The sequence below is a fragment of the Mobula hypostoma genome, chromosome 20 (assembly GCF_963921235.1).
Source record: "Mobula hypostoma chromosome 20, sMobHyp1.1, whole genome shotgun sequence".
In the NCBI taxonomy this organism is placed as follows: domain Eukaryota; kingdom Metazoa; phylum Chordata; class Chondrichthyes; order Myliobatiformes; family Myliobatidae; genus Mobula; species Mobula hypostoma.
The window spans coordinates 7,801,853-7,827,692 of NC_086116.1; the positions used below are offsets into that span (position 1 = coordinate 7,801,853).

Here is a 25,840-nt window from a genome sequence, read left to right on the forward strand (position 1 = left end):
TGAGAACCCATCAATCTCTGCTTTAAATATACTCCACAGCCGTCTGTTGTATGAATTCCACAGATTCATCACTCTCTAGCTAAAGGAATTCCTCCTCATAGCTTTTCTAAATAGACGTCCCTCTATTTTGAGGCTGTGCCCTCTGGTTCAAGAATACCTCACTATAAGGAATATCCACTCTATCTAGGCCTTTCAATATTTGATAGGTTTCAATAAGATCAGCCTTCATTCTTTTAAACTCCAGCGAGTACAGGATCAGAACTATCAAGTGCACTTCATATGCAAACCCTTTTATACCTGAGATCATTCTTGTGAACCTCCTCTGGACCCTTTCCAATGCCAGCATACCTTTTCTTAGATAAGGGGCCCAACACTGCTCACAATACTCCAAATACAGTCTGACTACAGAGAATACAGAGCAACACACATCAAAGTTGCTGGTGAACGCAGCAGGCCAGGCAGCATCTCTAGGAAGAGGTACAGTCGATGTTTTGGGCCAAGACCCTTCATCAGGACTAACTGAAGGAAGAGCTAGTAAGAGATTTGAAAGTGGGAGGGGGAGGGGGAGATCCATATGATAGGAGAAGACAGGAGGGAGAGGGATGGAGCCAAGAGCTGGATAGGTGATTGGCAAAAGGGATATGAGAGGATCCTCTCATATCCCTTTTGCCAATCACCTGTCCAGCTCATGGATCCTCTCATATCCCTTTTACCAATCACCTGTCCAGCTCTTGGATCCTTGCATATCCCTTTTGCCAATCACCTGTCCAGCTCTTGGATCCTCTCATATCCCTTTTGCCAATCACCTGTCCAGCTCTTGGCTCCATCCTTCCCCCTCCTGTCTTCTCCTATCATTTGGATCTCCCCCTCCCCCTCCCACTTTCAAATCTCTTACTAGCTCTTCCTTCAGTTAGTCCTGACGAAGGGTCTCGGCCCAAAACGTCGACTGTACCTCTTCCTAGAGATGCTGCCTGGCCTGCTGCGTTCACCAGCAGCTTTGATGTGTGTTGCTTGAAATTCCAGCATCTGCAGAATTCCTCGTGTTTGAGAGAATACAGAGAATGCTTTATAAAACCTCAGCAATAGATCCTTGCTTTTGTATTCCAGTCCTCTCAAAACTGTTGCTAACATTGTTTTTGCCTTCCTTACCACCAACTCAACCTGCAAGTTAATCTTTACGGAATCCAGTATGAGGGCTCCCAAGTCCCTTTGCACCTCTGATATTTGAATTTTCTCCCCATTTAAAAGTAGTCCATGCCTTTATTTCTAGTGCTGAAGTGCATGACCATCTACTTCCCTACACTGTATTCCTTCTGCCAATCCTTTGCCCTTCCCCCAAACTCCCTCTGCAGACACCCTGCTTCCTCAACACGACCTGTCCCTCCACCTATCTGTGTATCGTCTGCAAACTTGGCCACAAAGCAATCAATTCTGAGATCCAAATCATTGAAATATAGTGTAAGAAGTGGTCCCCAGCACCATCTCCTGCGAAATAGCACTAGTCACCAGACCCAACCAGAAAAGACCCCCTTTATTCACACTCTTTGCCTCTTGCCGTTCGGCCAGTCTTCTACCATGCTCATGTCTTTCCTGTAATACCATGGGCTCTTATCTCATTTAGCAGCCTCATGTGCTGAACCTTGTCAAAGGCCTTCTAAGTAAAAAAGTCCCCACAGAACCTGCACCACTCCAGAGCAAACAACACAAGTTTGGCCAATCTTTCCAGTCAGATATCCTCTAATCCAGGTGGCACCCTGGTAAAACTTTATTCTGCCTGCATTCTCAGTACCTCTCCCTGATTCTACAACTGATGTATACACCAGGGCATTTTACAGTGGTCAGTTAATCTACCAACCTGCTCATCTTTGGGATGTAGGCAGAAACCAGAACAGGGACAGGGGGAACACTGAAACACCAGCAACAAACCAACTGCGGGAGGATCTCAAAGGGTGGAGTAGCTAAATTCTTTGTTGGTGCTAGAATATGTGGCAACACTTGCGGGCTACTCCCAACACATCCTTGTGTGCGTTGGTTGTTAAGGTAAACAACACCTTTCACTGTGTGTTTGGATGTTCAGGGTGATAAATAAATCTGAATCGGAGGCATCTGTGGGAGGAAGAAAACTGTTGCGGTTTCAAGTCGGTACTCAGACACAGTCCCGCCGATGCTGACTGACAACTGAGCACCTTCGGTAGATTGTCTGTTCCTCCAGATTCCAGCATCCGCAGTCGCTTGTGTCTCCACACAGGGCACCAGAGGTTGGTATTGAACTGGCGCCAAGGCAGCAGCTCCACCAGCTGTGCCACCATGCTGCCCATTAAGAAAAGCTCAATTTGCATGCCTTTGTTATACATTCTTTGATGCTAATCGCTTGATCCTCACTTTTTCTAATCATTCCCCAACTTCTACATTCTTTCTGGAGGAAGTCCCAGATGTCAACTGTACGTGATACATTACCATAATACATGATTTCACTCCTAAGAGACCTGCTCTTAACTTGAGGTTCTGTTTGCGATTCATCAGCAAAGTAAATAATTTTCTCTATTCTATCAACTTGTTATTTTATGCATCTGGATTATCTTGACCTCCACACTTGAGCTATGAGCTTAGAAGATACAACACAGAAATTGCCGGTTTACTTCAAGTTCCAATTCCTGAATGCTCCCTTTATGAGCGTGAAAGGACAAGAGATTCTGAAATCATGGGTCATTATTTGGAAGACTTATTTATTAAGTGTACTCCTGCAGTTTATAAGAGCCTCATTCAGAGCATTCTTTCTTTGAAGCAATCTTTAGCGAGATTGCCTCTGCTTCTGTAAATGACGTTTATGAGTGTTGGTATTTTCTGCAGCTGATGAACCGGTTCATTTGGCTCTTTTGCTGTTCATCTTGTTTACGCAGGGCATTGTTGTGAATGAGAAAATCTCTCTTTCCCTAGACTTTTGATCAGACTGAGCTGTTGGAATGCATCAAAAAGCTGGTGGAGCTGGAAAAAGAATGGGTACCTTACACCAAGGATGGAAGCCTCTATATTCGCCCAACTTTTATCGGGACCGAGGTGAGAATTTCTGGTCTTGCATTTGTGTGTGTTGAGGAAGGGTGGAATAATGAACCTGCTGCCAAGGTTGATGTTTGTCCAGCTTTGCTGCTGATTTACCTTCTGATTCTATCCAAAGGAGCACCTTGGCGTGAAGGTGCCGACGAAAGCATTGCTCTACGTGATTCTGTGTCCGGTTGCCTCTTACTTCAGCACAGGAAAGATCAACGATGTGTCCCTGTGGGCAAACCCCAAGTATGTTCGAGCCTGGAAAGGAGGGACGGGCGACTGCAAACTCGGAGGGTGCGTAAGACAACTCAAGACAAGTCAGAACATAAGGTCTGCTTTGACCTGGTGCCTTTCATGTGCCAAGCCCCATGCTGTGGTGTGGAAATCATGGGAGCTTAATGGGCACATTGCAAGCTCCCATCATGGCAATGAGGGATTGGCCTCTGTTTGGGAATGATGATTGACTGGAAACATGGCAGAACTGCCCTAGCATTCCTCATGGGTCCTTCAAAGGGAAAGAAGATGGAGTGAGATCTCGGTTTAATGTGTCAGTCAAAGGATGTCATATCAGACAGTGCTGTGTGACCAAGCTGGAACGAATGACATTCAGGCTGCACAGCCCATCTCAGCCCCTCGTGTTATTTGGCTGCATTTGTAGCTTTCTGCTTTGTGAAGTACTCTTTCAGGAGGTAGTCCAGGGTGAATTCTCCTAGGGTCTTGAAGTGTTTAGTTGCCTGTCGTTGAGAGAGTGGAAATGGGCAGTGTTCAGAAGGGAAGCAGTGTCCTTGGGATGGACGCATCTAGTGTTGTAAAGGTTAAATCATCCAGACTGGCTTTCTTCTCTGAAGCCCTTTGATGTAGGTTAGGCGTTGATGTAACTGGGAAGTATACAGCATAACAATTTTAAAATTTGATATTTGAAACTTAAAAGAACTGCAGGTGCTGAAAGCCAGAAATGGAAACAAAATACTCAGAAGGTCAGGCAGCGTCTATGGATTGTGAAACGAGGTCAGTCTGAACTGTGTTGCTGTCTCCGTGGATGCTGCCTGGCCTGCTGAGTGCTTCAGGTATTTTCTTTACTAGTAGGGTGTAGGGTGAGCAGTGGCAAACTGTTGAGGAAGGCCAAAGTTTTGGAAGGAGAGCTTGGCTTCCTGGGTGGTGCCAGGAAAGGCTTACTCCCACAAGGGGCAGTGAAATCTGCAACTGAAAACTAGTGGAAATCTGTGGGAAATGAGATGGATTATTTTTGGTGAGATCGAGATGACTGAAATAATGGGACCAGGGCAGAAGCAGTGTTAAGTTCTGGTCAAATACTATCTGTCTGAAGAGCTTGAGGTTGTTCTAACCTTGTTGCTGCCTAAAGATTTCCAGCATAACATCAGTGTTGGCGTATAAGGGAAAACTCAATTTGGGTCAGTTTTCTTCACTGAGGGGGAGGCAGAAATAATAAGAGGCCATCAAGGAGAGCAAGAGCAAGAATTATAAAGACAAAGAGAATGCGCGCATGGATGTGTGAGTGTGTGTGTGTGAGTGTTGTTACGTACCCCGTAACTGGGTTGCCAAACCAGCAGAAATGGATCACTCAGTTGGAGTCTGGAGTACTAGAACTAAGAAAGTTTTATTAAAGAAACAAGCAACACAGTAATCGAAAGGATAATAAATGCAACAATTCAACAATGATAACCACACATGTGCACAGAATTAAGATAACAGCATCAATCAAGCTCTATCGTTGTCTAGGGGTAAATGACCAAATTTCAAAGTGACTCAAAGTTCAGTCCAGTTTAGTAGTTCAGTTCACAGTAATCGTTGCCATGGCGATGGACAACTTGGGGGAAGAGAGAGAGAGAGAACAGAAACAACTGATCATTCAGACACGGCTTCACTCACAGACCCACGATATGGCTCACAAGCAGCTTTTGGGCAGGTCCTTAGTGATGTCACCTGAGGTCACCGACTGTGACCCCTCCTCCAGATGCGGTCGATCCTCTGCAGTGAACTCGGCACCCAGGCAAGGGCGGACACACACCGGGTTCCCGCTGATCGTACCTTTCCACCCTGGCCGTTGTCTGGTACTTCCCACCGACTCGTGAGAAGCGTACCGCTTCCAGGGTCTCGTTACCTCGGGTGGCGTGTGTGTCTGTCTTAGCGAACCTGTCCCTTTTTATCCCCCTGCTGGGGTATCGCCTGTCCATCACTTCAAACAGTTCAGGGTTCAAAGGGGGGAGCCGCTCCAGACAGCTCCCTCTCCCACATCCCTTCATTACACATCTCCAGACGCTGCTCCATTGTTCCTTATCTCTCCTTCCCCTGAGGGCAGGTGGCAGACCAACTGCTGATGCCACTGATGCTAGCCCAGGCCAGCAAACATCTTAATTTTATGTGTATTCTCGTAACACTTCCCCCCTTTAAGGATTTTTACCGGGAGGTAAAAATTACAAACATGACTACATTATCTGATACATACACAATATACATCTTTAACAGTTATTTAGCTAATACAGAGAATTTGAAGCTGTCAACACCTTGACAGACAGTCATCACATTTTCTGTTCCTTTTACACGTGTTATTAATAATCCCTTAGACCAGGCTCCAACTCAGCAAACTTCATAGTGGCCAAAAACACTGATGAATTGCGACCAATGTAACCTCTCATTTGGTTTTGTCCCGGACCACAATAACAAGGGTCGTCCCATTCCGACTCAGTTTTCTCTCGCAAGGGCTTAGTAGGAGGGGGACGGGTATTGACCGCAGAGTTATTGCAAAACTTCCTGCAGTACCCCACCATCTCCAAGAGCCTTCTGAGGGCCCTCTTGTCTGTCGGGGTTGGGAGGTCAGCGATAGCCTGCACTGTAGCTTGCATCACTGCCAGCTGCCCCTGTGTCACCACAATTCCCAGGTAAGTGACTCTCGTGTGGCCGAATTCATTTTTTTCAAGGTTCACTATCAAACTGGCTTCAGACAGCCGTATTAAATTGCCAATACACACCTCTGTGTTCATCAGCCCTTTAGTCACTGAATTACTCAAAAAATATGGGTGTTGTTTACTTGGCTGCCCTATTGTAACAGACATAACCCAACGTCCCAGTTCTTTGCATTTCCTCGGGACAATCAAACACATGGGTGCGAGTCGTTTAATTACTCCTTCGGGGATTAAGGGAGAGACCTTATCAGTAGACCTGGCCAAAACAATAGCCTTCTCCCATCTGACCGATCCCATCCTAATCTTTTCAAAATGGTTTTTTCCTCTTATCAAGGGGCCCCTAGCTTCATTGATTTCCACGCTAACACCGACTAGGTTTGTTAGCATATCAAAAGCCGGTGACCGTCTCAGTTCGCGTCGGTCATGATCAATAACATTCTTCCCCCTGGGCAGCCGGTAAATCTCTTTCATGATTCCACCAACTGTTTCCTCCAGCACCGCAAAATGTCCACCGGGGGGTACCTCGTGGGCCATGTTAAAAACCTCATCCCCGTAACTCTTTTGCACCACCCCCCACTCCTCATCTGCGGATGCTGTACTTGATTTCCCTTTCTTCCTTAGCACTTCCTCATCCGCACAATAGCTTGTCAAGGCTGTGTCAGAGAGAGCGGTCTCGGCAAAAACCATCAGCCCCTCGTCTCGCTCCTGCGTCTGCACAAATTCTTTCCTGGCTACTGCTACGTCCGTCCCAGCTCCCTCACTACCTCTTATCTCACTACACCCTGTCTCATACAAGGTTGGCAGAAATGTTTCAGCCAAATTCACCATCGCGGGCGGGGCCTCCATGCTGGCAGGCTGACCCGTCAATCTCACGACTGGGAACACGATCCCTCCGGCGATGTCATTACCGAGCAAGACTTCCACGTCTTTCATCGGTAATTCGGACCTCACCCCGATCGTGACTAGTCCAGAGACCAGGTTGCTCTGTAAATGTATCTGGTGCAAAGGGACTGACTCTGTCCCTTCCCCAACACCTTTGACCTCTACCTCCCCAGTCTGGGTCTCTGAGCTAAACTCTAATACACTCTTCAGTATTAGTGACTGACACGCTCCCGTGTCTCTCCAGATCCGCACTGGAACTGGTTTTAACCTCTTTTTCACTGACACCAGTCCGGCCGAGATAAACCTCTCGCGCCCTTCCTGAACTTTTTCAGACCTGTCCTTCCCTAGCGGTTCGCTTAACAGCTCGATACAGCCATTCAAAATTTCCGCTTTTCCTTTCCCCGTCTCCTTCCTTGGGGCAAAGCACCTGGACGCAAAGTGTCCGACTTTCCCACAATTATAACAGACGACCCCAGGAGACTTCCTACCAGACTGCTCCCGGTCTACCTTATCCTTTTCACTAGTCCCCGGCTTACTTTCTGACTTTTTCGGCGGACTCTCCCCTCCGTCCTGACTACCCTTCTGGTAGCCTTTACTCGGGGCAACCTTCATTTTATGCGTCAACACATACTCATCCGCTAACTTAGCAGTTGCGGCTAACGTGGCTGCCTCTTTCTCATCGAGGTAGGGTCTCATACCCTCAGGGACACAACCTTTAAACTGCTCAATCAGAATCAGCTGCAGCAGTCTGTCATAATCCCCCTCTACCCCTTTCGAGGCGCACCAACGCTCACAATATGTTTGCATCTCGCGAGCAAACTCCAAATACGTGCGGTCCCACCGCTTCCTCGCATTCCGGAACCTCTGCCGGTATGCCTCCAGGACCAACTCATAAATCCTGAGGATGGCCTCCTTCACCACCTCATACTTCTGGGCATCTTCCGCGGATAAAGCGGAGTAAGCTTGTTGGGCTTTCCCTTTCAGTACACTCTGAAGTAAAACAACCCACTTATCCCTTGGCCAGTCCTGACTTATGGCCACTTTTTCGAAATGGAGAAAGTACCGATCCACATCGGTATCGTCAAATGGGGGAACCAGCCTAACCTCCTGGGTCGCCCGGAACCCTCCACCTTGGTTCGGCACGAGCCCCTGCTCGGCCCTTATCTTTAACTTCTCCAGCTCAAATTCCCTTTCCCTCTGTTTCTCCTCTCTCTCCAACTGTCTGTCCCTCTCTCTCTCTTCTCTCTCCAACTGTCTGTCCCTCTCCTGCCTTTCTACCTCTCTCTCTTTCTCCTGCCTTTCTAACTCTCTCTCTTTCTCCTGCCTTTCTAACTCTCTCTCTTTCTCCTGCCTTTCTAACTCTCTCTCTTTCTCCTGCCTTTCTAACTGCCGTACCCGGAACTCGTGCTCGAGTCTCAGTTTTTCAAGCTGTACCTGTACCGCGTCTCCAGCAGGTTTTTCAATAGACACCTCCCCCAGCTCACCTTGGGGAAACACACCTTTAGATACATAGTGCTCTACAATAGCTCTGTGTATCTCCTCTCTCCTCATTGTCGACTTCACCTTAGCAAGATTCACCCGTTTTGCCACAGCTATCAATTCCGATTTCCTGGCATCCTCTAATGCCTCCAAGGTCGGCGCCTTTATAAATTCCTCAACCTCCATTTCTGCTGTTTGTCTTTTCTTTCTTTCGGGAATTTTAACCCAATCAATTTACTCCGTCCCAAATTTAGCGTTCAAAATCGCGGACGAGAACCCCACTTATGTTACGTACCCCGTAACTGGGTTGCCAAACCAGCAGAAATGGATCACTCAGTTGGAGTCTGGAGTACTAGAACTAAGAAAGTTTTATTAAAGAAACAAGCAACACAGTAATCGAAAGGATAATAAATGCAACAATTCAACAATGATAACCACACATGTGCACAGAATTAAGATAACAGCATCAATCAAGCTCTATCGTTGTCTAGGGGTAAATGACCAATTTCAAAATGACTCAAAGTTCAGTTCGCAGTAATCGTTGCCATGGCGATGGACAAGGTGGGGGAAGAGAGACAGAGAGAACAACTGATCATTCAGCACAGCTTCACTCACAGACCGGCGATATTGCTCACGAGCAACTTTTGGGCGGGTCCTTGGTGATGTCACCTGAGGTCACCGACGGTGACCCCTCCTCCAGATGCGGTCGATCCTCTGCAGTGAACCCGGCACCCAGGCAAGGGCGGACACACACCGGGTTCCCGCTGATCGTACCTTTCCACCCTGGCCGTTGTCTGGTACTTCTCACCCACTCGTGAGAGGCGCACCGCTTCCAGGGTCTCATTACCTCGGGTGGCGTGTGTGTCCCGTCTTAGCGAACCTGTCCCTTTTTATCCCCCTGCTGGGGTATCGCCTGTCCATCACTTCAAACAGTTCAGGGCTCAAAAGGGGGGGGAGCCGCTCCAGACAGCTCTCTCTCCCACATCCCTTCATTACACATCTCCAGACGCTGCTCCATTGTTCCTTATCTCTCCTTCCCCTGAGGGCAGGTGGCAGACCAACTGCTGATGCCACTGATGCTAGCCCAGGCCAGCAAACATCTTAATTTTATGTGTATTCTCGTAACAGTGTGTGTGTGTGTGTGTGTGTGTGTGTGTGTATGTGTGTGTGTGCGCGTGTGTGTGTGTGCGTGCGTGTGTGTGTGTGCGTGTGTGTGTGTGTGTGCGTGTCTGTGTGTATGTGTGTGTGTGTGTGTGTGTGTGTGTGTGTGTGTGAGTGTGTGTGTGTGTGTGTGTACGTGCGTGCGTGTGTGCGTGTGTGTGTGTGTGTGTGTGTGTGTGTGTGAGTAAATAGACATATGGGTACTAATTCCACATTGACTGCCTGGTCTCCAGTGATCTTGGACCTCCATTCCACTGGACTAACACCTCACTCTCTGAAGCCCCAGCGACAGCTGGTGTCCAGCATCTACTGCACATAAAGACATTCCTCTCCCCAGAGCAGGAATGACTGAGAAGACTTGCTTTCCCAACCCTCAGTGGCCACCTCAGAGAAAGAATTGATTCAGTGTCTAGCATGTGGAATGCTTTGGAGTTGAGAAAGATGCTTTATAAACAATATTTTGCACAGACCTTGGATTGCATTGTGCTCATTTTTATGTGTGTATGTATATGAGAAGCGGAGAGAATATATATATATAAAATGTGTGTATGATGTGCATGTTTTGTGTGTAGGATTTGCATGTGTGAGTGAGTGTGAGAAATAGAGTGTGTGTGGCAGAAACAGTGTCTACGTACGTGAAACTGAGAGAGAGAAACGATGTGTGTGTGTAAGTAAGACAAAGTGAGTGTGTGAGAAACAGAGTGTATGTGTGAGAGAGTGAGAGGGTGTGTGTGTGAAAAACAGAGTGTATGTGTGAGAGAGTGAGAGGGTGTGCGTATGTGTGTGAGAAACAGAGTGTATGTGTGAGAGAGTGAGAGGGTGTGTGTGTGAGAAACAGAGTGTATGTGTGAGAGAGTGAGAGGGTGTGCGTATGTGTGTGAGAAACAGAGTGTATGTGTGAGAGAGTGAGAGGGTGTGTGTGTGAGAAAGTGTATGTGTGAGAGAGTGAGAGGGTGTGCATATGTGTGTGAGAAACAGAGTGTATGTGTGAGAGAGTGAGAGGGTGTGTGTGTGAGAAACAGTGTATGTGTGAGAGAGTGAGAGGGTGTGCGTATGTGTGTGAGAAACAGAGTGTATGTGTGAGAGAGTGAGAGGGTGTGTGTATGTGACAGTGAAAGTGTGTGAGAGTGTGTGGGGGCCACAGAGAGAGAGAGAGCAGAAAACTGGAAAAAAATCTTTCACTTGTCCCCCTGTGGTGAGTTAGACTAACCTCCACTGGACAAGTGCTAAGTAATAAACCCTCTTACCATGGTCAAAGATCTATTACATGCTCCTCGGTCCTGGTAGGGCAGACATTTTATAAAGCTAGGAGGCGCTTTTCCTTTGAATGTGGATATATTAGAATGTGAAAAGACAAATAATGGGAGAGTCCTGATGACCCAAAAGTGGACTGTTCATTAATTTCCACAGATGCCGCCTGACCTACTGACTCCCACCAGCAATTTGTGTGTGTTGCTGCTAGTGTGAGCTTACGTATGCAAGCACTACTTGATGATCAGTGCGCCTTTGTTGTGTGGTATTCCTGATGAGATAGCGATTATGGGGTGCAGTGTGGAGGGAGATTTACATTAGAGAAGTTGACAACTTTGAACCAAGATAATAAATGATTTGGTATGATCAGCAGAAGTTTCAACACCTTTGGAAGTATGAAGATTGCCTTAATTACTGTGACACATGCCAAATTTCAGAGGTTAATTGCAACCCCCAATAGCTTTTATTAGACATCCTCTGCCCAATTAATTACGTTCATCTGAAAAGGAGTGCCTCGCCTTTAAGAAACAATGATATTTCTTTGAGCAGTTTAGGTAAACTTTGATTCCACCTCATTTGGTCACTCACCCATGTCTCCAAAGAACTACTGATGCTGAGTGAGATATTAAGGAAGGAAGATTTAAAGAAAACAGAGAAAATTTACAAGGATCTCACCGTGACTTGAGGAGCTAGTTATAGGGAAAGATTGATTGGGTTAGAATTTCATTCCCAGGACTGTAGGAGAATGAGGGGAGATTTGATAGAGGTATACAGAATTATGAGGGGTATAGATAAGATAAATGGCTTTTTCCACTGAGGTTGGGTGAGACTAGAACTAGAGGTCATGTTTTAAGAGTGAAAGTGGAATGTTTAAGGGAAACATGATCAGGATCTTCTTTACTTAGAGGGTTAGGGCGAGTGTGGAACAAATTGTCAGCGGAAGTGGTAGATGCAGGTTTGATTTCAACACTTAAGAGAAGTTTGGTTAAGTACATGGATGGGAGGGCTAGGGTCCTAGTGCAGGTCGATGGGATTAGGCAGAACGGTCTGTTTCTTTGCTGTAGAGCGCCATGTCTCCATGAGATAGACAGGCTCTTCAGCCCATTGAATTCACACCAACCATTAACCATTCATTGGACCTGTACAGCAACCATTACATTCATCCCATTTTATTCTCCATAAATTCCCCCCCTTCCCCCCCCCCCCCAATTCGAGCACTCATCAATTTACAAAGGTCAGTTAACCTGGCAAACAACACGTTGCATGTTGGAAGAAACTGGTCCTTGGGGGAAACAAGGAAATCATGGAAACCTACACACTCGGGGCAATTTGCAACGACTATTTAAAATACTAACCTGCACAATGTTGAGGTATAGGAGGAAACTGGAGCTGTCAGAGAAAGCCCACAGGGAGAACGTTGTATGCAAGTGCTGTGAAGTAGCAGCTTTTCCTACTGCGCTATGACAGCGTGCCACCTGGGCAGGGAGTTCGTGAGGAGGGGTCAAAGAGAGTGAGAGAGAGATAGAGAATGCTAGAGAGTGAGGTACAGAGAGAGAGAGATAGAGAGTGAGGTAGAGAGGGAGCGAGGTAGAGAAGGAGAGAGATAGCGCGGAATTTTGAATAGGATGAAAGGATGCAGGATACAAGAACAACTTCCTTGCAATTCTTCAGTTAATGGACTGGAAACTTTATTAATAGTCACAACAAAGAAATAAAATCTCAATGTATTTTCTCAAATGAAGTGCTGGCAAATTGCAATCACTCCCTTGTGATTTACTAGGAATAATAGAATGGACTGATGAACTTAAATAAGATTTAAACTGAGCTCTTTATATGATTCCAGTGAAGACACTAAAGCTGCATTAACCCTGGGGAGATCATAACTGGGGGAAAGTAGACTATTTTGATCTTGCTATTTCAAAGTAATATTCAGTTATTGGAGAGGTACTAGTAAAAGACTTGACATGTTAATGACAGAGTGAGGTGGCCACCTTATTAGATACACTAGTACACCAGCTTGTTAATGCAAATATCTAATCAGTCAATCATGTAGCAGCAACTCAATGCATAAAAGCATGCAGACGCAGTCCAGAGGTCCAGTTGTTGTGGGATCAGATATCAAGATGGGGAAGAAATGTGATCTACGTGACTTTGGCCATTTGTTGATGCCAGACAGGGTGGTTTGAATATCTCAGAAACTGCTGAGCTCCTGGAATTTTCACGCACAACAGTCTCTAGAGTTTACAGAGAATAGAGCAAAAAGCAACAGAAGAATCCAGTGAGTGACAGACCCCTGGGTGAAAACGCCTTGTTATTGAGAGAGAATGGCCAGACTGGTTCAAGCTGACAGGAAGGTGACAGTAACTCAAATAACCACACGTTACAACAGTGGTGTGCAGAAGAGCATCTCTGAACGCACAACACATTGAGCCTTGAAGTGGATGGGTTACAATGGCAGAAGACTTGACGTTTTAGGAACAGTTGCTACCCTACCCCTCTGGCATCAGATTTCTGAATGGACAATAAACACTATGTACACGACCTAAATAATTCTACTCTTTTTGCACTACTTATCTAATTTACTTACTTTTAAAAATATATATTTGTTATTTGTATGTTTTTGTTATTATGTATTTCAGGATACAAAAAAAATTCATGACAAACGCCAGTGATATCAAACCTGACATACACTTGGTGGCCACTAAATTATGTACACGTGGTACCGAATCCAAGTTAGGTTTTCTTATTGCAGCAGAACTTAAATGTAAAGCAGTTATTGCAATAGCAGCTATTTAAATGTAGGTGCTAGGTAGGCAGGAGAGATTACTGGCACAGTCTGGAAGGAAACAGATGGGTGATAGCCAACAAACAGTACTACGGAGATGGAGGGGGAAGGGAGTGGTTGAATATGAAAATGGAGAACGTGGCTCTGGTACAAACACAGACACTGACCAAACTCAGTGTAATGTTGAGGGGGTAAGAGGGCTGGATGGATGATGTCCTGCTTGAAAGACTGACAGACAAGGGTGATGTCCAGGTAGACGTGTGGTCCTCTCTGCACTGGGTTGCTAAATAGGCGACCACCATTGCCCTTTCAGAGCTGCTTTGCCTAACCGTTTCCCACACACTGTGCCTGAACTTAGCACGAGGAATCTGACTCATATTCCTTTTCAGATTTATTTATCACATGTATAGTACATACACGGTGAAGGGTGCCATTTGCGTGAACAGCCAACATATCCAAGGGTGTGCTGGGGCAGCCCACACTTTGTGGTGCCGACATAGTATACCCACAATGTTTAGGAGAACAAGAATGAAACAACAAAGCAGACCAAACCAAGCAAACCAAACTCCATTCCTCCCTCCCGCCCAGGAACATAGTCCTCTAACCGCAGGACAGGCTACATCTCCATCCTCCAGCGGTCTTGTGAATTCACAGACATCCCCAGCTTCCCCCATAAGTAGCAGTTGCTTCAGCCTGGGGTCATCTTATTGGAACTCAACATTTGATTTAGATATTGAGAGACAGTGGAGAAATAGGCCCTTTCGTTCATCCATCATCCACTTTCACTAATCCCATTTTATTCACACCACTATCCCATCAGCTGCTGTCAGATTCTACCACTCACCAACACACTAGGGGCAATTTACAGTGACCAACTAACCTGCCAACCTGCGAGTCTTTGGGATATGGGAGGAGAGTGGAGAACCCGCAGGGAGAACGTTACAGACTGCACACAGAATTGCACCCGAAATCAGAATTGAACCCGTGACCCTGGTGCTGTGAGATAGTGGCTCTATCCATTGCACCACTGTGCCGCCCAGTAATTAGACGGCAACTTTAGAAAACAAAGCCTGGTTGTAACTCCTTGTTCTTTTTTCCTTTTAGAAATTATGGATGTTCACTTTATGCACAGTCAGAAGCCGCGAAAGTAGGTTGTCAGCAGGTGTTGTGGCTGTATGACGATGATGAGAAGATAACTGAAGCAGGAACAATGAATCTCTTTCTTTATTGGATAAACGAGCATGGAGGTATGGTGATGCAAAAACTGAGCTTCACTCTTCTTTGTGTTATTTATGTTTGTGTTTTTTAATTAAGCGGCTGAGTGTCCATTGTAGGAATTCCATTTTTATAGCTCCTTTCAGAGGATCAGGATATCCACAGAACATCAGAAATGGGAGCAGGAGTCGGCTGTCTGACTCGTTGAAACTGCTGCGCCACTCAGTAAGATCGTGGCTGATCTGATCGTGGACTCTGTTCCAGCTACTTTCTTTTCCCCTAGAACTCTTAATTCTCCTTCTATGCAAAAATCTATCTAACTGCATCTTAATGCAAAAGTCTATCTATTGTGTCATAAGCTCTAGAGATTCTGCAGATGCTGGAAATCAAGAGCAACACAGACAAAATGCTGGAGGAACTCGGCATGTCAGGCAGCATCTGTGGAAATGAATGGACAGTCGTCATTTGTAGCAGGGACCCCTCTTCAGTCCTGATGAAAGGTCTTGGCTTGAGTCATTTCCATAGATGCTGCCTGACCTGTTGAATTCCTCCAGCATTTTGTGTGTCACTGTTGTGTCATAATGTGTTCCTTCACCTTTAAGATCATCTTGACGTGAGATCCCTATTGTAATGTGGGATATGCAGGAACATATTTGCACAAAGCAAGATCCAGGAACAACAATAACCATGTTGGTGAGTGTTCTTGAATATATACAATTCTTTAGGCACAGGAGAATTGCCCTGCTTTTCACTGGATGGTGCATTTAGTGTTTTTGTTGCACAGCAGAGCGGTGTTTCGTATTAACATCTGGGTAGAGTATGTACGTTATCCCTGTGACCCTGTGGATTTTCTCCTGAGCATTCTGGTTTCCTCCCACATCTCCAAATTCCACTGGTGGGGTAATCAGTCACCTAGTGTGGATGGGTGTTAGGAGAATGAAGAGAATGCTAATGGATGAGTGAAAGAGAATAGGTTACAGGAAGATAATTAGGGAATAGGAATTTTCTGAGATCCAGCACAGACTTAATGGGCTGAAGGGTTTCTTGTATAATAGGAAAATAAGGGGATTGTCAGTTTTTCTTATCTACTAAGTAAGTTTTATAAATATATTGGTAATGTACATATATTAAAGTGGAAAATGTACTGCGAGCATCTCTTCCTAGTGAATGCTGGACTAGGGTCCTTCTAGTAATAATCAGGCTGCTGTTAGTAATCATCGACCATCATATCATCACTGACCTCATCTCCTCCTGGAGATCTCTCTCCACAGCCTTCCATCCAGCACTGCCTGTTTCTGCCTCCTACCAGCACTCCGGAGGAGGGGCCTCAACCTGAAACGTTGACTGTCCAATTCCCTCCGTAGGTGCTGACAGACACTGACAGCATTTGCTGTGCCGCTCAGTAAGAGCATTGCTGCTTTCACCCTAGCTACTCTAACTCCATACAGCAAAGGCTTATGAAACCAGGCAACATCCCAGCTGTAATGTGAACTATCTGGAACTCTGGCCAAGCTGTTCTCGTACCGTTGTAATACTGGCATCCGCCTGACAATGTGGAAAACTCCCTCAGTGATAATCAGTGCAACAGAAGAAATTCATTCAGCATAATTATTGCCCAATCAATCTACTCCTTACCAACAGCACAGTGATGGAAACTGTCGTCATGAATGCTACCATGTGGTACCTAGTACTAGTGTGATCATTTGAGTTGAGTATGTTGCTCACCCAAGTGGTTATTCCCATTTGGAAAACACCTGTGCGTGACTTTGTTTAACACGGGGAGGCTGACGGACAGGCAGGCACCACATGGTCCATGACAGATCAGGGTCAGGGTCCAGTGGCAAGACGACTGGGGACCCTTCGCTGCTGCAGCATTCTGCCGCCTTCACTGCCGTACTGATGTGCCATCACCTTCTGCCAGATCCGCTGCTGGGGACTTGATTGGACTGCTCTTTGTCGGGATTACCCCTTGACCTCACCAACATGGTTGACCCTACCAGGAGCTAAGCTCCAGGCAGCATCGCTCTCGGGATCTCAGGAGATCTCAAGCCTCTCCACCACGATGAGGTGACAATCCTCACAGAAGATGTGGTACATAGCAGTAGCCGGCTCACCAATGCCCAGTTGACTATCACTGGAACGACCTGGCTCCAGACCTCATCATGGCCTTGGTCCGAACATGGATTAGAGAGCCCGGTCCTGGAGATGAGGTAGGAGTGGCTGCCTTTGACATTAGGGCAGCATTTGACCAAGACTGGCATCAAAGCAAACATAGGGTCGTTGGTGTCATACCTTACAGGGAGGGAATGGGTTGTGATCTCCAAAGTCAATCATCTCAGTTTGTGGACATTTCTGCAAGAGTTCCTTGGGGAAGTGTCCTAGCCACAACCTTATTCAACCACTTTATCAATGACCTGCTTCTGTGATATCAGATGTGGGGATGTTCACGGATGATTGTTTAAATAGGGATGGGCAAAAATTGATGCTCTTTTCCAGCAGCACCACATTCCAAGAAACAATAAATAGATGAAAGGATGCACCCTGCTATTAAGTTACAGCATGGCTTATGTGTGTCTCAGCTCCATCCACCCAGTATCACTCGATGTCCTGTGGTAATGTAACCGTAAGCTCAGACCAAATCAAATTAACTTATCATCATCGGCTGGTTGTCCATCGCACTTGATGATGACAGTTAGATGACGTGAGCTGCACCAAGAAACCTTTGAGGGAAAGTTTGTAAAGTGGAATGGCTGTTGTCCTGGGGCAGTTCCACACGACAACTTCAGAAGTCCAGGTATGGTGGTACAATTAGTCTTCGCAACTGGGGTCTTCCCTGGTTGAAGTAGATGACCGTGACTTCTTTTGTCCCTTGTCATGCCCTTTGTTCTCCACAAGGCATTGCAGAACCGCTTGGATCTCACTGAAGATCTGAGCTGACCAGTCTGCCTAAGCTGGTAGCTGGTGGTCCTCATACCCTGCTGTGATAGGGCATGTGCACGAGGGTGCAGTGGAAGTCCCTGATCACATGAAGTTCACTGTGTGACCAGTAAATTATAAATAAAAACAATAAATACAATGATGAGCATAAAACAACAGAATGCTATAAAGAAAAATGTTGATTAATAAGAGAAGCTGGAGGGCATTTAAAATATAAAGCAGTGTCTTAAGTAGTGAAGAGGAGGTTTGCCTGATTTCCTTATAAAGAGGTTGTTCACTTAATAAACCCATTCCTTTGTCACTTTCTGGTTGGAGTGAGTCCATTTTCTGAGAAGAACTATGTTCATGAACTCAGTTCCCAAAGCTGAAGTATCAGAAGGTAAATAAAAGCCAATTTAATCCCATGAAGTGTAAAAGGGGCAGGCTGCATTGTTTCTCTACATTTCATTACAAAATTAACCGCTCTCTTTTAAACTTTCCCTTGCGGTAGTGCCTTTAATAAAACCTACTTGATCCTCCCCAGCTGGACACAGTAACATATTCACTAATCTGGCGGCAAAGGTTTCACTGGAAGTTGGAATTGATAAGGGATGCAAGATACGTGTGTAATTACCTCACAGTGGAAAACTGTACTAGTTACAGTAATGCAGAGATTAATGCTACGCTCTGTCTGTTAGCAGACTGCTTTCTACAGCTTAATTAACAATGTGTGAGAATTGTTTCATCAATGCAGGAAAGAGGGAGCACTTAGAAATTAGCTGGTAGGAATCATTCAAAGGTAGCATGTGACAGCTTACCCCTGCAGCATGCCTGAAGTCACTTATTACTCCTATCACCATAACAGCATGCATTCCTATAGCACCTGTTATACTGTCCCAAAGCACTTTGCAGCCAATGAGCTACTTATTTTGAGAAGCAGCCTTCTGTTGTAATGTGACAACAATGGCTGGTGATCATTGTCCATTAACTCTCCACAAACAGCAATGAAACAGAGGAAGAAATTGGGTTTGCCTTAAGATGAGTAAGTGGTGCTGTTAACTGTGCATTGAGGTGTATTGTGAGGGGGAGGTGAAACAGCTTGATGTATCTTCTCACTCCTGCCATCAGGAAGGAGGTACAGGAGCCTTAAGTCCCACACCACCAGGTTCAGGAACAGTTATTACCCCTCAACCATCAGACTCCTGAACCAGCGTGGATAACGTGTACGATGGTTGTTTGTCCATCTTCGTGTGTAGTCTTCCATTGATTCTATTGTGTCTCTTTGTATCTACTGTGAATGACAAACTTCTATAGATATATAATGGAGAGTATATTGACTGGTTACATCATGAACTGGTATAGAAGCACCAATATCCTTAAATGGAAAATCCTAAAAAATGTAGTGGATACAGCCCAGTCCATCATGGGTAAAGTCCTCCCCACCACTGAGCACAAATACACCTAGCAATGTTGTAGGAAAGCAGCATTCATCATCAGTGACCCTCACCGTCCAGGCCATGCTCTCTTCTCACTGCTGCAATCAGGAAGAAAGCGCAGGAGCTTCAGGACCCACACCACCAGGTTCAGGAACAGATATTACCCCTCAACCGTCAGGCTTTTGAACCAGAGGGGATAACTTCATTCAACTTCACTTCTGCAGGGCTGCAGGCATCTTCTGCTGATTGGGAACTTGGATTGTGGCTGCATTTCTGCCTTGCAGATAGTCGGAGTCATGAGCAGTTCAGAAGAACAGAACCCAGCCATAACCTGGAGAGTTTATTGAGTTTGCAAATATCAGAATAGATGAAGAGCAATGGGTGGATTGGTGGACTTTCAGGAAGCAAAACATTAGGACATATGGGGCTGGGGTAAAATGTAGACACCGATTCACATTTACCTTGACCATTCTATGCTGTCCTAGGCTGACTCCCATCTTCTGCCGGCAGTAATTGCTGTTCACTCCCTTTCTTCTGCCTATCATTTTTGATACCAAGACGCATTCCACATTGTTGTAGTCCTCTTGACATCAGTCCATATCTCTGAAAGCATCAGAATTGATGTACTGAAGGACCTTGATGGTCCATGTTCAAAACTCCCTGATGGTGGCCGCACAAGTTGATAAGGGTAGGAAAAAGGCTTTTTTTATGGCATACTTGTTTTTATTCCTCGAGGACGAAACTCAAGAATAAGGAAGTTACCTTCAAGCTTTATAACATAGAAAATAGGTGCAGGAGTAGGCCATTCGGCCCTTCGAGCCTGCACCACCATTTATTATGATCATGGCTGATCATCCAACTCAGAACCCCGCCCCAGCCTTCCCTCCATACCCCCTGACCCCTGTAGCCACAAGGGCCATATCTAACTCCCTCTTAAACATAGCCAATGAACTGGCCTCAACAGTTTGCTGTGGCAGAGAATTCCACAGATTCACCACTCTCTGTGTGAAGAAGTTTTTCCTAATCTCGGTCCTAAAAGGCTTCCCCTCTATCCTCAAACTGTGACCCCTCGTTCTGGACTTGCCCAACATCGGGAACAATCTTCCTGCATCTAGCCTGTCCAATCCCTTTAGGATCTTATACGTTTCAATCAGATCCCCCCTCAATCTTCTAAATTCCAACGAGTACAAGCCCAGTTCATCCAGTCTTTCTTCATATGAAAGTCCTGCCATCCCAGGAATCAATCTGGTGAACCTTCTTTGTACTCCCTCTATGGCAAGGATGTCTTTCCTCAGATGAGGGGACCAAAACTGCACACAATACTCCAGGTGTGGTCTCACCAACGCCTTGTACAACTGCAGTAGTACCTCCCTGCTCCTGTACTCGAATCCTCTCGCTATAAATGCCAGCATACCATTCGCCTTTTTCACCACCTGCTGTACCTGCATGCCCACTTTCAATGACTGGTGTATAATGACACCCAGGTCTCGTTGCACCTCCCCTTTTCCTAATCGGCCACCATTCAGATAATAATCTGTTTTCCTATTTTTGCCACCAAAGTGGATAACTTCACATTTATCCACATTAAATTGCATCTGCCATGAGTTTGCCCACTCACCCAACCTATCCAAGTCACCCTGCATCCTCTTAGCATCCTCCTCACTGCTAACACTGCCACCCAGCTTCGTGTCATCCGCAAACTTGGAGATGCTGCATTTAATTCCCTCATCCAAGTCATTAATATATATTGTAAACAACTGGGGTCCCAGCACTGAGCCTTGCGGTACCCCACTAGTCACCGCCTGCCATTCTGAAAAGGTCCCGTTTATTCCCACTCTTTGCTCTCTGTCTGCTAACCAATTCTCCACCCACACCAATACCTTACCCCCAATACCGTGTGCTTTAAGTTTGCACACTAATCTCCTGTGTGGGACCTTGTCAAAAGCCTTTTGAAAATCCAAATATACCACATCCACTGGTTCTCCCCTACCCACTCTACTAGTTACATCCTCAAAAAATTCTATGAGATTCGTCAGACATGATTTTCCTTTCACAAATCCATGCTGACTTTGTCCGATCATTTCACCGCTTTCCAAATGTGCTGTTATCACATCCTTGATAACTGACTCCAGCAGTTTCCCCACCACCGACGTTAGGCTAACCAGTCTATAATTCCCCGGTTTCTCTCTCCCTCCTTTTTTAAAAAGTGGGGTTACATTAGCCACCCTCCAATCCTCAGGAACTAGTCCAGAATCTAACGAGTTTTGAAAAATTATCACTAATGCATCCACTATTTCTTGGGCTACTTCCTTAAGCACTCTAGGATGCAGACCATCTGGCCCTGGGGATTTATCTGCCTTCAATCCCTTCAATTTACCTAACACCACTTCCCTACTAACATGTATTTCACTCAGTTCCTCCATCTCACTGGACCCTCTGTCCCTTACTATTTCTGGAAGATTATTTATGTCCTCCTTAGTGAAGACAGAACCAAAGTAATTATTCAATTGGTCTGCCATGTCCTTGCTCCCCATAATCAATTCACCTGTTTCTGTCTGCAGGGGACCTACATTTGTCTTTTCCAGTCTTTTCCTTTTTACATATCTATAAAAGCTTTTACAGTCCGTTTTTATGTTCCCCACCAGTTTTCTCTCATAATCTTTTTTCCCCTTCCTAATTAAGCCCTTTGTCCTCCTCTGCTGAACTCTGAATTTCTCCCAGTCCTCAGGTGAGCCACTTTCTCTGGCTAATTTGTATGCTACTTCTTTGGAATTGATACTATCCCTAATTTCTCTTGTCAGCCACGGGTGCACTACCTTCCTTGATTTATTCTTTTGCCAAACTGGGATGAACAATTGTTGTAGTTCATCCATGCAACCTTTAAATGCTTGCCATTGCATATCCACGTCAATCCTTTAAGTGTCATTTGCCAGTCTATCTTAGCTAATTCACGTCTCATACCTTCAAAGTTACCCCTCTTTAAGTTCAGAACCTTTGTTTCTGAATTAACTATGTCACTCTCCATATTAATGAAGAATTCCACCATATTATGGTCACTCTTACCCAAGGGGCCTCTCACGACAAGATCGCTAATTAACCCTTCCTCATTGCTCAATACCCAGTCCAGAATAGCCTGCTCTCTAGTTGGTTCCTCGACATGTTGGTTCAAAAAACCATCCCGCATACATTCCAAGAAATCCTCTTCCTCAGCACCTTTACCAATTTGGTTCACCCAGTCTACATGTAGATTGAAGTCACCCATTATAACTGCCGTTCCTTTATTGCACACATTTCTAATTTCCTGTTTAATACCATCTCTGACCTCACTACTACTGTTAGGTGGCCTGTACACAACTCCCAACAGCATCTTCTGCCCCTTAGTGTTACGCAGCTCTACCCATATCGATTCCACATCTTCCCGGCTTATGTCCTTCCTTTCTATTGCGTTAATCTCTTCTTTAACCAGCAACGCCACCCCACCTCCCCTTCCTTCATGTCTATCCCTCCTGAATATTGAATATCCCTGAACGTTGAGCTCCCATCCCTGGTCACCCTGGAGCCATGTCTCTGTGATCCCAACTATATCATAATCATTAATAACAATCTGCACTTTCAATTCATCCACCTTATTACGAATGCTCCTTGCATTGACACACAAAGCCTTCAGGCGCTCTTTTACAACTCTCTTAGCCCTTATACAATTATGTTGAAAAGTGGCCCTTTTTAATGCTTGCCCTGGATTTGTCGGCCTGCCACTTTTACTTTTCTCCTTAGTACTTTTTGCTTCTACCCTCACTTTACACCCCTCTGTCTCTCTGCACTGGTTCCCATCCCCCTGTTGTGAACTAACCTCCTCACGCCTAGCCTCTTTAATTTGATTCCCACCCCCCAACCATTCTAGTTTAAAGTCACCTCAGTAGCCCCCGCTAATCTCCCTGCCAGGATATTGGTCCCCCTAGGATTCAAGTGTAACCCGTCCTTTTTGTACAGGTCACGCCTGCGCCAAAAGAGGTCCCAATGATCCAAAAACTTGAATCCCTGCCCCCTGCTCCAATCCCTCAGCCACGCATTTATCCTCCACCTCATCGCATTCCTACTCTCACTGTCGCGTGGCACAGGCAGTAATCCCGAGATTACTACCTTTGCGGTCCTTTTTCTCAACTCCCTTCCTAGCTCCCTATATTCTCCTTTCAGGACCTCATCCCTTTTCCTACCTATGTCATTGGTACCTATATGTACCACGACCTCTGGCTCCTCACCCTCCCACTTCAGGATAACACTCTTGTTAGGCCACATCTGGAGTATTGCATTCATTTCTGGTTACCTCATTATAGGAAGGATGTAGAGACTTTGGAGAGGGTGCAGAAGTGATTTACCAAGCTGCTGTTTGGTGCAGAGGACATGTGCTTTAAGGAGAGGTTGGACAACTTGGGTTGTTTACTCTGGAGCAGCGGAGGCTGAGGGGAGCCTGAGAGAGGCTCATAACGTTCTGAGAGGCATAGATAAACAGCTGGCATTTTTTCCCCAGGGTGAAAAGTCTAATATTGAAGGCCGAACCTTTAAGGCAAGAGGGCGAAAGTTCAAAGGAGGTATTCCTGGTGGCTGAAGTGTGCTGCCAGGGTGGTGGAGGCAGATATGGTCGAGGTGTTTTAGAAGCTCTTTGAGAGGGACATGAATATGCAGAAAATGAAAGGATATCGACCATTGTGCAGAGAAGTGATTAGTTTAATTAGGCATTATTAGCTTAATTAGTTCAGAACACTATTGTGGGGTGAAGGGCCTGTTCCTGTGCTGTACTATTTTACATTCTGTGTAATTAAAGTTCTCAGCCAAGTATTCACTGAGCTCTCTGTCCATCCACAACCCTCTGAGATCTCTGCTCCCCTCTGACCAAGCTCTCTGCTGATTATTGATTACCTTCGCTGTTCTTCTCAGATGAACGCCAGAAACCCCTCATTAAATCCTTTAAAATGCCCTCCTTTTAGATGATAAAAGGAACTTCTCTGATTAAACCATTGCTAGTGTCTGTAAGCTTCCTGTGAGGGACTTTGGGATGCTTTATTACATTAAAAGCACTATTTAAAGACAAGTTGTTGCTAATGTGTAGCTGTTTCATTAAGATACTGTACTACCGAACACAACAGGGGATAGCACTGACATTTTACTTTGGATCTGCTTGGTATTGTCCATTAAAAGGGCAGTCAGCTCATCAACTCGTGCGTGCACGCGCGAGCGCGAACTGCAGAATAGGGATAAAGGGCAGACTGCTGTGTTCCCTTCCCATTGCCCAGTTGAAGTTCAATGCATACTAATTGAAGCCTGAGTGGACTCGGAGTATTATTTTGTTACACAGAGAAACAAGTTATCTTACCCATCACTTAGTACAGCACTCTAAACTATCTAATGTCCCTTAGTGCCATGAAAGTTATCTATGAAATAATCCTTGAAGCATCTGCATATTATAAGCAGCCATCCTGCAAGACGCCTGAACCTAGCAAGCTCATTCATGAAGAGTAGCAGCACTCTGGGACAATAAACTATAAGGATTCTTCAACCATATATATCCTCAGCTGAGCCATTAGAAGGAAGAATTATGGTCAATCCAAATATTTAAGAAAGGTAAATGATGAACAAATGCACAGTGATTTGCTGCTTGTATTCTAACCTTTCACTCCATCTTCAAGACCAAGGATCGTGTAACACTGGCTTTTATCATTGCTATTCCAGCCTATCTGCTGCTAAACCCCTACTTCATTGTTCCTTTGCATAGAGACTGGACTATTCCTGTGAATATTGAATTCTCCTGCTTCAGGAAAACTGCTCCCCCACTATCCCCTTTTCTCTGTCCTCCTGATCTACCCAGATCTTCCTATACTCACCTCAATCCCTCACCACCCTGTTTCTTTTCCCTCCTCCACCCACACACTCCTCCCATTGGGTAGTCTCCCCCCACTGTTCTTTCTAGCCCTACCACCTCCTTCATTTGACTCCATGATCCATCTTCTTTTCCCATCCAATTCCATCATCTGGAGCCCTCTGTGGCCTTCACCAATCACCTCCCAACCTCTGTAACCATTCCCACTCTCTCTTAATCTGTCCTTACCTGGGTCCACTTATCACTTGTTGGCTCTTGTTCCACCCCTTTCCTGCACCTCTTTATACTAGCTATCTTCCCCTCTTCCAGTCCAGATGAAGAGTCTCAACGCAAAGAATTGACTGTCCGTTATCCTCCACTGGCACTGCCTAACCTTCTGAGTTCCTCCAGCATCCAGCACCTGCAGTCTCTTGTGTCCCTGTTCCTGTGTGCGGGCTGTCCTCCCATCTCGGTGAAGCTTTGATCACCCAGAATTCTGCTGGCTGCATCTGAACTCACACTGTGCCTTCTTTTACCCTGACCCTTGTTGACTTCCAGTCCAGTGGCCACCCGAAACATCAATAGTTTCTCTCCCCTCACAGGTGCTGCTCAACCCACTGAGTCCCGCCAGTAACTTTGCTTAAGAAAAAGCATTTCAGGATGTATATTGTATACATTTCTCTGACATTAAATTTGACATTTGAACCTTTAAAATTCTTCTCATTGCTTTCAAACCCCTCTGATCTCACTGTTTGAAAAAAGACTGGAAATGCTAGAAATACTCAGCAGGCCAGGCAGAATCTGTGGAGAATGAAACAAAGTCAGTGGTTCAGCTTGATGACCTTCCACCGCGGCTAAGAAAGGTTTGATACCAGGCGTGCTTTACATTACA

The 25,840-nt window shown here is 45.6% G+C and overlaps 1 protein-coding gene across 2 annotated transcripts in view; it reads left to right on the forward strand.

Moving 5' to 3' along the window:
- LOC134359313 (branched-chain-amino-acid aminotransferase, cytosolic-like) overlaps positions 1–25,840 on the forward strand; it is a 125,608-nt gene that overhangs the window by 65,901 nt on the left and 33,867 nt on the right. For both annotated transcript variants that reach the window (XM_063072322.1, XM_063072323.1), the window contains exons 5-7: positions 2,938–3,057; positions 3,176–3,339; positions 14,632–14,774. In XM_063072322.1, the coding sequence (XP_062928392.1) occupies positions 2,938–3,057; positions 3,176–3,339; positions 14,632–14,774 (427 nt within the window). The remainder of the gene's footprint in view (positions 1–2,937; positions 3,058–3,175; positions 3,340–14,631; positions 14,775–25,840) is intronic.